The sequence below is a fragment of the Pseudophryne corroboree genome, chromosome 9 (genome assembly GCF_028390025.1).
Source record: "Pseudophryne corroboree isolate aPseCor3 chromosome 9, aPseCor3.hap2, whole genome shotgun sequence".
In the NCBI taxonomy this organism is placed as follows: Eukaryota; Metazoa; Chordata; class Amphibia; order Anura; family Myobatrachidae; genus Pseudophryne; species Pseudophryne corroboree.
This window is the reverse complement of record NC_086452.1, coordinates 450156510-450173594: the sequence shown is the minus strand read 5'-3', so window position 1 is coordinate 450173594 and position 17085 is coordinate 450156510. Positions and strand designations below refer to the sequence as shown.

Genomic DNA, 17085 nt, shown 5'->3' with positions numbered 1-17085 from the left:
GACAAGCAAATTACTGGGTCAAGAATTTCGACCCGGTAATTTGCAGATCAACACGGGTATCTTGTCTGTGTGAAAGGGTCAACCCGTGTCATAATTCCCGCGTCTCCGACCCTGGTAGATTCCAGGGTCATAGTCCCGGGAATTACAATCCGGGTCGACCCTTTCACACAGAAAAAGGACCCGTGTGTTTTTCATGAAATTACCGGGTGGAACTGCTTCACCCGTTAATTTCATTTTCTGTCTGAAAAGGGGTATAAGTAAAGCAAAAAAGAAAGCAACTAGGAAAAACCATGCTGCACTGCAGGTGGGGCAGATGTAACATGTGCAGAGAGTTATATTTGGGTGGGGTGTGTTTAAACTGAAATTGCAGTGTAAAAATTAACAACTGTCTAACATGTGTGGGCTACATGCAGAAGCAATCAGTATTTGCCCTGCACAGAAACAATATATAAAATGTATTTGCTCCCCTTGCAGGGCAACATTGTTTGTTCCAGACACAATGTTACTTGCATTTTTGCTTTACTTACAAACTTGAATCCAGGCCATAAAGTGCAAAAAAAAAGGTATCCATCTTTTAAATCCCTTCTCAGTAATACAACAGACAGTCTGCATGGTCCATGACGTGCCAGTGTATGCCAAAGTCACCTTCCCCACCACAGGGATCACTGACCTATTCTTAATGCTCTCAAGCTGCCACCGGCTGCAAGTATGGTTGTGCACAGCAGTCACCCACCCCTGTGTGTGCGAGCCATACACATCCTCCGAACACGCATGATAACTTGTGGACTCTGGCCCGACATCTAGTGCCCATGCCGCCTTTCAGGTCTATCCGCTTTTATTGCGGGAACTAGATATACAGTAATTTTATATTTAACTTAACCTATATTTAATTAATATCCAACGTTTTAGTTTTATTATGAATTATCACCCTTTTCTCCGCTATTGGTGCCTTACTGGCAGCCACCACGATGCAGAGAGCTTGGCGGAGCGCTCTGCAATAGTACTTGTAGCTTGGGCTTCTGAGGCTCTGCATCCCTCTTTCACCACCAACCTTTCAAATAACCAGAACCAACCAGTAACTAATTCACATCCCCACCCAAAAATATATACGAGACCCAGAATGCATGTACTGTATATACCAGTTATGGATTATTTAATGCATTATAGTGTCCTGTAAAACAGAGGGATTGGCAGATTAATTTTCAATCATAAGAATACGGCCTAAGGAACGCCGTCAGATAGAGTAGCCTCGTGGACAGAAGAGGCATATGGAACGTAATGACAGATGACACAATAAAATGCAGTTACGAGCATCAGGAGATCTGTATAAATCTCAGATAACGGGTGTTTTCCCCCCAATTACTGGGGTATCACAGGATTGTGGAATGAGAGAGTGCAGGCGTCACTTCTGGCCGAGTGCCTCCTCCAGTACAGACTTGTCCTTGACTGCGTGAGGAAGGGTTACTCTCAGGCTGCGATTTTCCTCCATTGTGCGGATGATTGCGTCATATGCGTTGCTGTTTCCCGACCAACAGCGCCTGGCCACCTGCAGAGAACAAATCATTGCTCTAAATAATGAGGTTTTAACATTTTGGGACATTAGCCCATCAGATGGGTCCCCATGCCACTTGCAGTGGGTCATTTATAGATCTCCATCCATAGGAAATATTTAAATGTCCTTTAAACACCAAACAGTCGAATGACAGGGGCCCTTGTAGGCAGATGATCCTCACCATCCTTTGGCCCACAGTAAGGGTTCCTTCCCTACCCCAGAGCTGCCAAATACCTTCAGCATAGAGAGCACGACTCGGATGGCTCAATATCAAGAGGCTTAAAAAGGGGTCAGCAGCCAGAAAATAGATAAATAAAAATCAAAAAAAACATTCCTGCTTGGTGCATCAGGAAAATAATCCATTACCCGGGCTCCACAAGGAGGTGCATGTCCCAAATAGCAAGCGTGCTGTAGATCAGACCCTTGCCTTGGACCTACCCCATTGGACACATCCCAGCTCAGCACAGACTTAGCATTTTGTTCCGCCTCTGAGGAGCCATCCAGAACCAGGCCAAAGCCTCCATTGATAACTTCGCCCCTAGATAGAATGGCAGAATCAATATTATACAGTGCGTATTATATATATATATATATATATATATATATATATAGCGCAAGTCTCAAATGTTACAAATACGTTTACCATACGTTGTCATACAGTATGTACTGGATGTTACCCCCATCATGTCCAGCGGGACCACTTACTCACCATCCAACACCACCCCCGTTATGCAGCGCTACCCAGGTCGCTCCTCGGAAAGCATCTCCTACAAAGTTCTGTACAGCCATATCTGAAAAATTGAATGAGATAATAAACACTACAATGTAATCATCGTAAAAATAACAGAGTAAAAGTAATTCATATATAACGCAGAAGTCCGCTTTAAAGGATAATTCCGCTGAAAATTCAGTTTGGGTGGAAAATAACAAGTAACACATTGTTCCAAAACGGACTATTGACCATGAGGAGCTGGCTGTGGTGTTGCGGAAACACAGTGACGTTACGGTATCAGCGGGACATGCCATACCCCAGGCAAGATGTCTTGACACTTGGGTGGAATAGTCTACGTAAAGCTCTATGTTTGCACCCAGGATAAAGTGTCGCCTGAGTTATTGGCGGTAAGAGGTGAACACCACATACGGCAATCTAATGCTACAGATATACATGTGTAACGGCAGAAGGCCTGTACTGTAGCCAGCAGGACAACGGTCACAAATACCAACACTGCCACATTATGTCTACATGAGCAATCCAAATACCTGCGCAAAAGGAGGAGCCATCGTATATATTGGAAGTCTCTCTATAGGGGCTATCCGTCCCACTCACATCATGATGATCCCGGCTAATTACCACCGGAGCCTAGACAAGAAACATTTTTTTTTAAAGCACCAGATTTAGCAGGTTGGAAATTTTCACAAACACATACATACAAACACACACACACACACACACACACCTACCTCGTTATCAGACGCAAGCCTATCATATACATTAAGTCACCACACAGTGAGAAGAGAGCAGCACAATTTGGCTTTTCTTCCACCCGTAGCATGAGCACTGGTTGAGAGATGATCTGGGGGGGTCGGAGCAATCTGGGCGTTTCAGTCTCCTTATATACAGACTGTATAAGGGAACAGCACCTGACCAATCAGATGTTGCTTCCATTACACACTCCAATCAGATGGGTCCTAGCAGGTAACTCTGGGGACCAGGGGAAAGATTCAAGTATAAAAAGGAGAGAGTGTGGTTTGTTTGTGCTGATTCTGGTGTTAGCCGGTGTGACATGCCAGTGCAGGCGGGGATGGGTACTGTGCTTATTGGAAAGGTATGTACAGGCTTAAGGCTTCTGTACATACCTGCTGATGCCTTCAAACTACAAACAGCCCAGTTACTTAACCAGTGGAGTGGTTTGATTGACGATAAAGCAGGTACAGCCGTACTCACTGTTATACACCCTGGTAGATGGAGCGGAGTGGACCGTCATACAGCTCACCAGCCAGTGAGTATGTAGGCACCAGTGCAAGATGCTGGAACAGCCTATATTGCCAGTAAACACAGGTCTTGCTGTAGCTATGTGGAAGACTACTGTCTCCTAGTGTAACACTCTCAGTCTCAAGATGGCTCTGCACATATGCGGTAGTAGCCTCTGCAGCCATCTTGGTGAAGCTTCCCTGGAGGTGCAGCAACATGAAGTCTGTACAGTCGCGCACTCCGCTTTCAACAGTGCTGGTGCCGCAATAAGTGAAAAACCTCATTAGAAGACATCACCCATGAACAAGTTGGGCCTGCCACCTACACAGACTTATTCCCTCGCACAGTAGGAGACATTACCGACGAGTTGAGCCACTGAGGGGGAATAAGAACACAAATCGTGGGCACCTCAACATGTGGGTACACTACTAGGGGCAGGATGTCAGCTATGATTGTATAAAGCCTGGAGCTGCAGGTATAAGTCACAGGGAACTCTAATGGGCCAGCAGGAGGATGACCCCAAACTGCTACCTTGCCTAAATATCCTATTTACATCCAATTGGGATCTAGGGGCTGGTCCCAGGATACACAACCCCTTTAGAAGAAGTTTGAAAGCTTCTTACTACCCGCTAGACCCAGAAGCATATTCCCAGCTTATGCCTCACCTTAACTTGCCCAGAAGCCACAGCACCATTTATGGCTACAGCGATGGCCAGTCTCCCTTTCTGGTCTGAGTACAGAATTCTTGCTTGAGAGCCGACAACCTGGGAGAGAACAAAAGGTTTAGTGCGGACCATAAGTTTTGCTACACAAAGGTCTGAAGAGTGGCCTGGTAACCTGCAGCCTTACCCATGAAGCCAGGTCTTCACTGACAATGTTGGACGGCAATTACTAGTCCTAGAAACATTTGCACCCTCCTCGTTCTAGACTGAACAACTGGCCACCTACCTGGCTCCAGTATTAAAATGACAGAATAAGTACAGTTTCTCCAGATTGTTCCCCTCTTGTCGTTTATTTTACAAAGACAAATATGAACATTACTAGAATTGATGGATGCACAACTATATCACAGCCAGGAAGTGCGCAGTACAAGAGAAGATACAATAAGTACTATACAGGAAGTGCAGACCGTACCATTTCATGTTTCCCAGCTTCTCGGATCCATCGAATGTTATCGGTGTACTGCTTCCTCACCGGATCACTGACTGGAGGGTAAGAGAGAAGATCGGGGTCACGCTCAAACTGCACATTACTGGCAGAATAGGTGAAAGATAATGATAATAGAATATAAACTATATCATACACGCATGTCAAGGATATCAGCTACACATGTAGCAAACAATGTTTGACATGTGTCAAAGCTTGGAGAGAGACAAAGTACCAACCAATCAGCTCCTAACGGTCACTTGGAAAAAAACAGCCTGTAAAAATGACAGAAGCCTATTCGTATTTTAACTCTTTCCAAGCACGCGCAGCAGCCCCTGTCTGAGGCCAGTGGCCATTTTTGTTACTGGTCGCCGCTGTCTCTGCTCCCCGCTCTCGTGCTCCTGACAGCTCAGCTGTATACACGGCCGCTCGATCGGTGCTGAGCTGAGAGCTCTGATCGCGGTAGGCAGACAGAGCCCTAGGCTTGGAAGGTTTGCTCCTAGGCATTCCAAATGCCCTAGGCATCCGACTGGTTTGCCAATGCCTAGGGACGTCTCTGTTGAGCAAAGATGGTTCAATAACTCTAGGTACTAATTAAGTCACCTGTATGACTATTCTTAAACCTGGACCCTTAGTGTGCTTTGAGGACCGTGGTTGGTTGTGGACTTCTGCTCTAAATGAATCAGTTTGGCTACAGGTGGTTCTATTGCTGCTCACTTCAGCACTGGAGACCTCTGGGTATACATGGGATGAAGAAACAGTATGAAGAGCTCAGATCCTAGTCGAATGCAACTTACTGTATGAAACAACTGTAGGTTGGGAGTTTCTCCATGTGTTTCTCCATGGAGTTTCTCCATGTGTTCTATATTGCTCCGGCTTTACATACAGTAGGTATGCCACTGAGGTATATAGTCACAGCAGGACTGTCTCTAGCTTTTAATATTTTAGTTTTTTATATATTTATTTTAAAACATATAACATAATAGATTTTCCAATGACGTTTATTTCAAGGTTTAATCTGCTTTACCTCCTTGTGCAATAATGTCCTCCAGAACATCCGCTGTTATGCGATCAGTGGCCGCCAGGTCAGACGGATCTGCAGAGGTGCAAATCCAGCGGAACGGCCCGAAACCCAGCGAGAAGATGTCTCTGATGAAAAACACAGCACAAGTTAATTAGAGGATGTTTGGGATTCCTCACTGATTAATCCTAGCAGAGAAGAGTCGTCCTTCCAGTAAGCCGGGGGAGACAGGCAGAGACACAACAAGCCAATCCTGCTATTTAGCAGCCAAATAGCAAAGTTGTACATTGAGGTTTAACTCCTGCAGACACCGGACGGCACGTCAGGATATTAGACTTTCGTATAACAGATTAACGTTCTGTAACATCTCCAGGCAGTCCATAATATATAAGTATATGTGATCAACGCGTTTCACACTCAATGCTATTTGACAAGACAATCGCACCCAGTATAACACTATTGTGAAACATCTTATAATGTGAGGAGGAGAACCCAAACTTCCAACGGTCACTCATTCTAAAGTTAATTTGGCATTCTTATTTACTTCATTGTGTATATTGTATATGTACTATAAAACAGCGCCCATTTTCAGCACTCAAGTACTTTTAGGATTCAATTGTTCCTCTTGTGTAGAACAAAAGGGGGTTTCTAGGCTGTAGCTTTTATAAGCAGCGCAACAGTGCTGTTAATATTGCTCTTGATCATCAGTGGCTGTTTAGTTACCTTACTCAATTGCCTGTTTGTTATTTTGTGTTATATGTATACATTTGTGATCTCACCCCATTATATGCTGAACGTAGGATGGGTATCTGAACTCCATGCCGCGTTCTCCCCTCCTCTCTACATCAGCACCTGGTTGGGATAAAAAAAAAAAAAAAAAAAAAAAAAGAGTATAAACGTTGCACAACATATAGCTCTCTCTCTCTCTCTCATCACCAGAGTGCATCAACAGATCTGACCAATATGGCCGAACAGCCGTCAACGGATGTGGTTTCCACCATTACACTGGCCATGAATGTGTGATCACTACATTTCTGCCCAGCTTAACTAGAAGTCAATTGGGGTTTAGAGGTGATCATTAGGCAGATGGGGGGGAAGGGGGGGAGGGGAGTCGAGAAGAATCAAGCAAAGAATCATCATCATCATCATCATCACACCATCACACTCCATAATCCCATCATACTCGCCTGCTCTCTGCGCCTCCAGCAGGAAGGCATTGCCGTAGTCCCAGAAAAACATGCCCTTCTCAGACAGTCTGTTGATTGCAGAAATCTGCCGCCGTAAACTACAAGAAATAGGATGCAATGTTCTATAGATATAACAAATTGTGCCATTAGCTTTCTGGTCATGAGTAAAAAGACTCTGCTCACCTTTCGTGCACATGTTGGCGAAACGTCTGAGGGTCACTGCTGAGTAGTTGGTTGGCTTCATGGAAGGACAGCTGCACCGGGTAATATCCGCCACTGAAGGGGTTGTGGCAGGACGTTTGGTCAGATCCCAGGTCTACCAGCAACTCCCCAGTTCTATCATACTCCTCCACCAGCCTCTCCCTACAAGATGAGATCCAGTATAAACACTGGAATTAATCCTAGCCCTCAGCTGTGTACAGAACCCTCCTCCCATAGACCCTTACCTATGTGCACACAGTGCCACCATAACCCCTGCCCACCACCTGTATACAGAACCTTCCTCACACAGACCCACAGCGATATGCACTACAATTGCCTCTAGAACCCTGGCCCACCACCTGTATACAGAACCCTCCTCCCACAGACCACCAGCTATATGTACAACAGTGCCACCAGAACCCTTGCCCCCCTGTGGTATACTGAAACCCTCCTTCGACAGACCCCCAGCTATATGCACTACAATGCCACTATAACCCTCCTCCTACAGACCTTCAGCTAAATGCACTACAATGCCACCATAACCCTGGCCCGCCAGCAGTACACAGAACCCTCCTCCTACAGACTCCCAGCTATATTATGCACTCCAATGCCACCAGAACCCTGGCCCACCACCTGTATGCAGAACCCTCCTCCCACAGTCCACCAGCTATATGCACTACAATGCCACCAGAACCCTTGCCCACCAGCGGTACACAGAACCCTCCTCCCACAGACCACCAGGTATCTGCACTACAATGCCACCAGAACCCTGGCACACCAGCAGTACACAGAACCCTCCTCCCACAGACCACCAGCTATATGCACTACAATGCCACCAGAACCCTGGCACACCAGCAGTACACAGAACCCTCCTCCCACAGACCACCAGGTATCTGCACTACAATGCCACCAGAACCCTTGCCCACCAGCGGTACACAGAACCCTCCTCCCACAGACCACCAGGTATCTGCACTACAATGCCACCAGAACCCTGTCACACCAGCAGTACACAGAACCCTCCTCCCACAGACCACCAGGTATCTGCACTACAATGCCACCAGAACCCTGGCACACCAGCGGTACACAGAACCCTCCTCCCACAGACCACCAGGTATCTGCACTACAATGCCACCAGAACCCTGGCACACCAGCGGTACACAGAACCCTCCTCCCACAGACCACCAGGTATCTGCACTACAATGCCACCAGAACCCTGGCACACCAGCGGTACACAGAACCCTCCTCCCACAGACCACCAGGTATCTGCACTACAATGCCACCAGAACCCTGGCACACCACCTGTATGCAGAACCCTCCTCCCACAGACCACCAGGTATCTGCACTACAATGCCACCAGAACCCTGGCACACCAGCGGTACACAGAACCCTCCTCCCACAGACCACCAGGTATCTGCACTACAATGCCACCAGAACCCTGTCACACCAGCAGTACACAGAACCCTCCTCCCACAGACCACCAGGTATCTGCACTACAATGCCACCAGAACCCTGGCACACCAGCGGTACACAGAACCCTCCTCCCACAGACCACCAGGTATCTGCACTACAATGCCACCAGAACCCTGGCACACCACCTGTATGCAGAACCCTCCTCCCACAGACCACCAGGTATCTGCACTACAATGCCACCAGAACCCTGGCACACCAGCGGTACACAGAACCCTCCTCCCACAGACCACCAGGTATCTGCACTACAATGCCACCAGAACCCTGTCACACCAGCAGTACACAGAACCCTCCTCCCACAGACCACCAGGTATCTGCACTACAATGCCACCAGAACCCTGGCACACCAGCAGTACACAGAACCCTCCTCCCACAGACCACCAGGTATCTGCACTACAATGCCACCAGAACCCTGGCACACCAGCAGTACACAGAACCCTCCTCCCACAGACCACCAGGTATCTGCACTACAATGCCACCAGAACCCTGGCACACCAGCGGTACACAGAACCCTCCTCCCACAGACCACCAGGTATCTGCACTACAATGCCACCAGAACCCTGTCACACCAGCAGTACACAGAACCCTCCTCCCACAGACCACCAGGTATCTGCACTACAATGCCACCAGAACCCTGGCACACCAGCGGTACACAGAACCCTCCTCCCACAGACCACCAGGTATCTGCACTACAATGCCACCAGAACCCTGGCACACCAGCGGTACACAGAACCCTCCTCCCACAGACCACCAGGTATCTGCACTACAATGCCACCAGAACCCTGGCACACCAGCAGTACACAGAACCCTCCTCCCACAGACCACCAGGTATCTGCACTACAATGCCACCAGAACCCTGGCACACCAGCAGTACACAGAACCCTCCTCCCACAGACCACCAGGTATCTGCACTACAATGCCACCAGAACCCTGGCACACCAGCGGTACACAGAACCCTCCTCCCACAGACCACCAGGTATCTGCACTACAATGCCACCAGAACCCTGTCACACCAGCAGTACACAGAACCCTCCTCCCACAGACCACCAGGTATCTGCACTACAATGCCACCAGAACCCTGGCACACCAGCAGTACACAGAACCCTCCTCCCACAGACCACCACTACACTGCAGCTCTACACTGGTCTACCAAAAGTAATAAAAAATTTTTAATCCATTTTGGATGTTTGAACTTCACTCCGTTGACACAGTGCATATAATATCCTGCACTGATACACTGTAGAAATTAGAACATCCCTGAATATTTGTCTTTTGAGAACAGAAACCAATAACCGCAGGACATTTTTCCTATCAGCTCCTGCAATAAATCTCATGCGAGACCCAGCTCCACATAATGTGTAACAGACTCCTTGCTGGCAGTCACAGCTGGGTTAGCTCATATGTTTATACTGACAATCCAGCACAGATCCAAGTTCTGAATATTCTATCCCCCCAATGTGTCCAGATTCACATCGGAATGGGAGAACTTGCCAGAGGTCCACGATATTCCCATGGTATCCCAGGCTGAGCGTTTCTTTACCCTTCCGCGCTTTTCTGGAAGAGACACCAAAATCTCATCATCATTATCGGAAGATTTTTTAATTTTATTACTTTTTTTTTTTTTTAATAAATATTTTACGGAAAGAAAGATGTAAAAAAAACAAAAGTGAAAGTTTATACAGAATTGTAATTTATTACTAGTCTACGGAGCTAAAAGCAGAAACTTTCCTGCCAGGGTGACGTTAGTGGGATAAGCCTCATCACACATAAAAAAGGTTACACGGATATCGGCCAAAAATCCACGATGGCACCATGGCCGCTCCCTCCTGATGACAGGTAGTCTGGATTTACTTGTAGTACCTATTCAGGAATAACCCTTTACAGGGCACCAGATCCTTTATACAATAATCAAGGGACGCACAACAGGTCAGACGTGCACCTTACCGAATCCGGTGTATACACTCGTCCAAAGACTTGGCAATCTCCATCAACCAGCCCTGCTTGTATCTCTTCAACAGGGCGTTCTCATCAACCTGCCGACACAGGGGGGGGGGGGGGGGGGGGTTGGGGGGAGTTAGAGGGCAAGTAATAAAATGGGGATGACGGAAACAGTCAAAAGAGCAATTATCTCACGCAAAATCTTCATGGCTTAGGAAGTCAAGGGGATAGGTTAGATCTAAAATGGGATGGTCACTTAAAATACACAGAGACTTACCTCAGCAATGACCCCCACGCAGCCGACGATAACAGCCGCCTTCGCTTGTGCCCCACTCATGCCTCCAAGACCAGAGGTCACAAACACCTTTCCGGCAAGATTCTCTAACCCAAGATAGCGCCTTCCTGCATTTAATACCGTCAGCTGCAAGAATGATGAGGTGGTTATCGAAGGAACCATTTTTTTTTCTCTTCACTATTCAGGGATACAATTATAACCGCAAATTACATCTACAGCGAACAAAAAGAAGCATAGCAAAATCTTTCACCTTAGAACACAAAGGCCCAGATTTATCAAGCCTTGGAGAGTGATAAATTGCACAGTGATAATGCACAAGCCAGTCAGCCCCTAATTGCCATGTTACAGGCTGGGTTTGAAAAATGACAGTTAGGAGCCGATTGGTTGGTATTTTATCTCTCTATAATTTATCACTCTCCAAGTCTTGATAAATCTGGGCCTTAGTTCTGCCAAAAACTGCTGCTTCCTGTTTCTCCTCCTCCTCCAACATCTGGCTCCAGGATTTCTCCTGCTATACACCTATCCTATGTAATACCCTCTATATCACCCTCAAAAAATAATTTCTTCACCCAAGCTTACCGCCCTTCCTCCCAACTCTCCAGCTGCCGCAATACCCTAACTCTGCTCCCCTCTACCTTTAAGCGTCAGATCACAACCCCTGTAGAACATTAACTCGAGAGCAGGGCCCTCCCTCCTTCTGTTGTTTCTGTGTAACTATGTAACCTGTGAATGAGAATTATGTTTAGTTGTAAATTGGTTATGAACCGGTTGAATACTGTCCTGTCTAATTACCCATGTACTATGCCATTCTACTGAGTGATCTGTCCACTCTGTGTGGCATTGCAGAACCACAGTGGCACCATATAAAGATAATAAAATCTCAATTATTACGACGATCAGCTCAAAGTAGTCATAATGGGAGGGTTAAGATCAATTAATAAAAATTGCCCGTCAGTGTGCGGTTATCTGAACATGAGAGCCTAGGCTATATGCAGTACGGTCACAGCAGAACTACTAACCCCACAATATGGCTAGACATGTTATGTTTTATTATTTTAAATGTTCTTATTTAACAGGTATTAGCATCTAAAGCCCATCAACCATTGTGTCCAATATACAGAAAAAGAGAAACTGCAGAGTTGGCCACTGTTGGAAAAAAATACCAAAAATGTAGGGACTATACAGGGGGGGGGGGGGGGGGGGGGGGGGGGAAATAAAATAAATAATAAAATAATAATAAAATAAATAATAATAATAATAATAATAATAATAATAATAAATAATAATATATATCTTTATTTATTATCATGTTTGGTTAAAAACACATTAAGTCTGAGGCGCAAAAGGCCCGGTCCAGCCGCCACTCTGGCAAGGGGGTCTCAGCCGGTCGCACCCAGGTTGGACCCGTATAAAAAATTGTAGGTGCCACCAGGCATTTTAGTGTAAAAGGGTATTACTCCCAAGTGAGTTGGTATTGGGAGCCTGCCGGTCACCATACAGACAGCGGGATACCAGCATTTAGATGGCTGGCGAGGGGGGGGGGGCGAGCGCAACGAAGCCCCTTGCAGGCTTGGCACAGGTTCTATTTCCACTCTATGGGTATTGTGGACACCCACAAGTGGGAATAGTCCCTGCTTGTCGGCATGCTGACCGTCTGATTGTGAGGGGTCGGGGATGTAGTCATCGGTATTGTTGAGACCGCCGGTCACATAACTACATCCCCTCCCAAGAGTATGAAAGAAAAGCAAAATCAGTTGGCCAGAATTCCTAGTAACTTACCACGGTGCCATGTACGATGCCCTGCGGGCCAATGTAGCAGTAGCTTCCAGCAGTCATCTGTCCGTACCTTCAATGAAGCAAGTATGATGTTAGCATCTATGACATTGGTCGGAGGAAGAAACGGTGTGCGTTATCCCCCCAGTACAGGAACGGGGGCAGTTCTGTCTATGTGACTATAACTAAGCAACAAAATTTCATGCTGGAATAAAGAGCCATAGTCTACCACAAATTTAAGTGCATACATACATACATACACACACACACACACACACACACACACACACAAAAACCCTGGGTCTCCGGCTGTTTGTTGAGGGTTTATTTTGCCTATGTCGGGCTGTGCCACCTGTACACTTGGGGAGAATGTTGTTATAGGTAGATATGTTCCGAGCTGTGAAAGTTTAGTTATAAATGTATGGTTGGTGGGGGGTGAACTTCCCATTAGGCATGTGAGGGCAAATGCCTAGGGGTGCTACTCCCTGGGGGATGAATGGCAGTTGAATGCTTGTTTTAGTACTGTCAGAGTGCAATTTACCAGTAAATACATATTTCCACTGTACTGTACCATATACTGTCTTCAGGGGAGTATAAACTGGTAGGACATGCACATATGCAGGCTTGGACTGGCCCACAGGGGTGCAGGGGAAACCACCGGTGGGCCCCACCTCCTGCACAAAGGATCAGGTTCCAGACTGTGCACTTGAATCATACATGTGTTACCCTTATACTGGACTATGGTGTATTTTCTACAGTGCATTGATGTTATTAATCTGGTACATTATCATGCATGCAGCAGCTGAATTTACTGTATATATTTATGAAGGGGACCAGACATTGCACTCTAATGGTCTGTCAAACCAGTGAGGGTGACAGGCCACACCCCCTCTGCAGACTGGCCACGCCCCTAAACATGGGCACCTACATGTCCCAGTCCAACACTGCACAGATGACCCCTGTAAACTGTCTTGCATAGTAAAAATTCAAACAATTCAAATAAGAAAACTGGACAGAGGAGGAGAGGCCATTACTGTTGTACCATGGGGCATCGTGACCCCTATATGCACATTTGATGGATGGTTAATGGGGCACCCTGACCCCTAAATCTGCCTATGATGGATGGTTAAGGATTATTTAATAAAAGACAACCACATCACTGCTTTCTCGTCCTTTTCTTGGCCACTCATTTCAGAATATGATTCTACTTCTCCATCAGTTTGCAAGTTTAATTTATTTTATTTGTATAGTTGTTCTCGGATCCGGACACATCATGATGCGTTCTGCATAGCAGTTACCTCAGGTGCTTGCTGTGTGTGCAGTGTGGCTCACAGAGAGGTCACAAGGAGAAGACTTCCTTCCAAGAGTGAAAGAGACAACTGCTCCGTGTCAGGGAAGTGAATAGATCAGGGCACACCTCAGGAACGGCGGCCACTGTTCCTCCCTCAGTCTACGTTCTGTTATATCCCAATACATGTAAAACACTTCAAACAGAAGTCTGAGCACTTACATTGTCACTCCTAATGCAAACATCTTCTCATAATCTTTCCTAGAGGAGTAGTTGGGAATGACCTAAAAAAAAAAAAAAAAAAAAAAAATTATAAAAAACAAAAAAACCACTGGCAAATTGAAATGGAGAAGGAGAATAAGACCAAGCCCCGTTAGACTGCCCAGAAGAAGACAACCATTATCTAGACATCCAATCTCACCATTCCATTGGTGATTACCACTCGTGGAGCTCCAGGGTGACTGGGAAAGAGGCCAAGCGGATGCCCACTGTACATCACCAAGGTCTGATGTTCAGTCATCTCAGACAGATAGTGCATCACCAGCCAGAACTGCAGAAGAGACAAATGAAGGAGCATCAGAGTGTAGCCCCAACAGCCCACGTAAGGAACCACCCCAGTGGCCCCTGTAGAAAGGACCAAGAAGGACTCCTGCTATCCTACAGTGCTTACCCAGAGGCGCTGCAAGCTTGCCACATACAAGATTTACAGTAAACTTCTATAAATACTACTCTGCAAGATGACATTTGCATTATTTCTAGGTTGGCCCCTGGGAGCATTGGCAGCCACTGAAGTACAATATATATGCAAGGGATGTGTTCAGCAACACGGTGGTTGGGATGCCAGTGGTCATGTGACCGACGACGGAATCCCGACAACTCTTAGAAGACTGGCGCTGGAACACCGACAGCCTGAACATAAGTATCGGGGTTCAGAGATTGGCACCATGAGGAATAGGATAGGGTTAGGGTAGGGCAGCGAGGAGGCTAAAAATATTTACCCCCTCCGATGTCGGGATGCCATTGTTTGTCATGAGAGCACCGGCATCCCAACCGCTAGGACAGAGGTTCTCAAACTCGGTCCTCGGGAGCCCACACAGTGCATGGTTTGCAGGTAACCCAGCAGGTGCACAGGTGTATTAATTACTCACTGACACATTTTAAAAAGGTCCACAGGTGGAGCTAATTATTTCACTTGCGATTCTGTGAGGAGACCTGCAAAACATGCACTGTGGGGGCCCCCGAGGACAGAGTTTGAGAACCTCTGCGCTAGGATGTCATAGTGAACCCGTGCCATACTGCAATATAGGTCCTTGTCTGGCAAACAAGGCCCTTACCCACCCATTCACAGGAATACATTAAAAAAATATAACTTATCCCTCCTGCTGCCCCACACTGTCTCTCCACATGCTTCCATACAGTGTCAGCACTCCAGCCACCCACCAATCAGCATGCGGAAAGCCATTCACTGTCTGGCTCCAGGCTGGTAGGCAGGAAGAGTACTGCTTGGCTGCCCTGATCTTGTATAATTCACAATCAGAGCGGCCGGTCAGCATTCTCTGCCTGCTTCCCAAGCAGCTACAGAGGCACCAGCTCATCCCTGCTGCAAGGCCCCTAATATTGTGAGGCCCATGGCAGCTGCCCAGTGTGTCCATTCATTGAGATGGCCCTGGTTAGTGATTGATTGGTGGATAAGGGCAGCCTGGTTATTTGGTGTCCGGGTTATCTAGCAGCACTTGTGCTTCAGAAGCATATGGTTTTTTTTTACCATTTTGGGCACATTAGATCATGAAAACAGCCCAGTACCGGAGGAAACCCACGCAAGTACGGGGAGGATATACAAACTCCACACAGAGCCCTGGTGAGAATCGAACCCATGACCTCAGTGCTGTGAGGTAGTAACGCTAACCACTACACCACCCGTACTGCCCCATTACACAAACCCCTTTAGTAATTAAGCAATCATCAATCTTACACTAATGGAGGTCAGTCCAGATTAAAACTGAATGCATTGGCTGGGGCATTAAGTCTGCAGTTAGCATAACAGCTATGGAAAATTAATTCAACATCTAAATAGACGTTCAGGTTTTAAATACTAAAAAAAAAAAAGGGACAATCGCCACCCTCCGTACCCACCATATGAAGAATGATCAAATACTGTAAGGGTCTGTCACACAGATAGAGGCCCATCAATAAGGCCAGCTCTCTATTGCTGGTGACCTGAACAACTGATATTTCTGGTCTCTTAATTATCCTGGGCATCCCGGAGACTCCCACCAGCCAGCGCAGACTAAACAGTCATCTCATGCCAGGTAAAACAGCGAAATATGCCAGGAATCTCAGCCCTGCGCATTCCGCGTCCAGGATTAGGGCACAGCGGATCAGATCCAACAATTCGCTCAGACCTAAGAAGCCCTGATGCCACAAGACGGAGGATTCTTCAATGAGAAGACAGACACAAGGAGGATGTACAGTCATTAACTCTTCGCTGTCAGAGGTGGCGACAGAAGGAACGAAGATCCAAGAGTTTCTGTTATATGACGACTGTCCTCACAAAGAATTACAGACCTGCCAGTATAGCTCCGAGATGAGACATTTATTAAAGCTGTTGCTATGGGCAACCCCTTTCTTCGGTTTTTTTAATTATTATTTATTTATAAAAGTTCCCTCATTGTGGCATCTTAACAAAATATGTAAATAAAGGTCGATTTGTATCCCTGCAATATAAAAACAAAAAACAAAACACACACACACACACACACACACACATTTTCCACCTTAGTGAGCGCAGTCCTCCCCCCATTCTACCTATCTATCTATCTATATACATACACATACACACACACTTTGGTGTATTTATAATGGGTACAGTGCACACAGGCCCCTGGGGTCCACCTTGCACCCATTATATGCAATACTTACCCTCCGGAGTCCCGCGGTGAAGCAGCAGCGCTGCAAAAATCACTGGGAAAATGGTACAGCGTCATTTTCCCAGAGATCTGCACATGTGCTCCGGGACAGCACTAGGGTCCCTAAGGGTCACAACTCTGGCTAGAGAGGAGGGGGGTCCTGACGGAGCCTGCACACGCGCCTCCTCCCTAGATACGCCCCTGTATATATACATACACATCATACACACACACGTACGTACGTACGTACACACATATACATACATATATACACAATGCAGGCAGACGGCACTCACAGGAGATGTGCAACAGCTTCAAGTGTGTGTGTGTGTGTGTGTG

The 17085-nt window shown here is 46.7% G+C and overlaps 1 protein-coding gene across 1 annotated transcript in view; it reads right to left on the bottom strand.

Moving 5' to 3' along the window:
• Positions 1-1127: 1127 nt before the first annotated feature.
• The window catches only part of UROC1 (urocanate hydratase 1), a 30018-nt gene continuing 14060 nt past the window's right edge, over positions 1128-17085 (bottom strand). The window contains exons 5-20 of the mRNA XM_063941188.1: positions 14262-14390; positions 14063-14124; positions 12559-12625; positions 10762-10905; positions 10491-10579; positions 10034-10100; positions 7062-7237; positions 6879-6976; positions 6471-6543; positions 5698-5819; positions 4659-4729; positions 4190-4288; positions 2813-2912; positions 2262-2343; positions 1991-2090; positions 1128-1546 (exon numbers count right to left, since the gene is read on the bottom strand). Coding sequence (XP_063797258.1) covers positions 1403-1546; positions 1991-2090; positions 2262-2343; positions 2813-2912; positions 4190-4288; positions 4659-4729; positions 5698-5819; positions 6471-6543; positions 6879-6976; positions 7062-7237; positions 10034-10100; positions 10491-10579; positions 10762-10905; positions 12559-12625; positions 14063-14124; positions 14262-14390 — 1623 coding nt within the window. The 3' untranslated portion in view covers positions 1128-1402. The remainder of the gene's footprint in view (positions 1547-1990; positions 2091-2261; positions 2344-2812; positions 2913-4189; positions 4289-4658; positions 4730-5697; positions 5820-6470; positions 6544-6878; positions 6977-7061; positions 7238-10033; positions 10101-10490; positions 10580-10761; positions 10906-12558; positions 12626-14062; positions 14125-14261; positions 14391-17085) is intronic.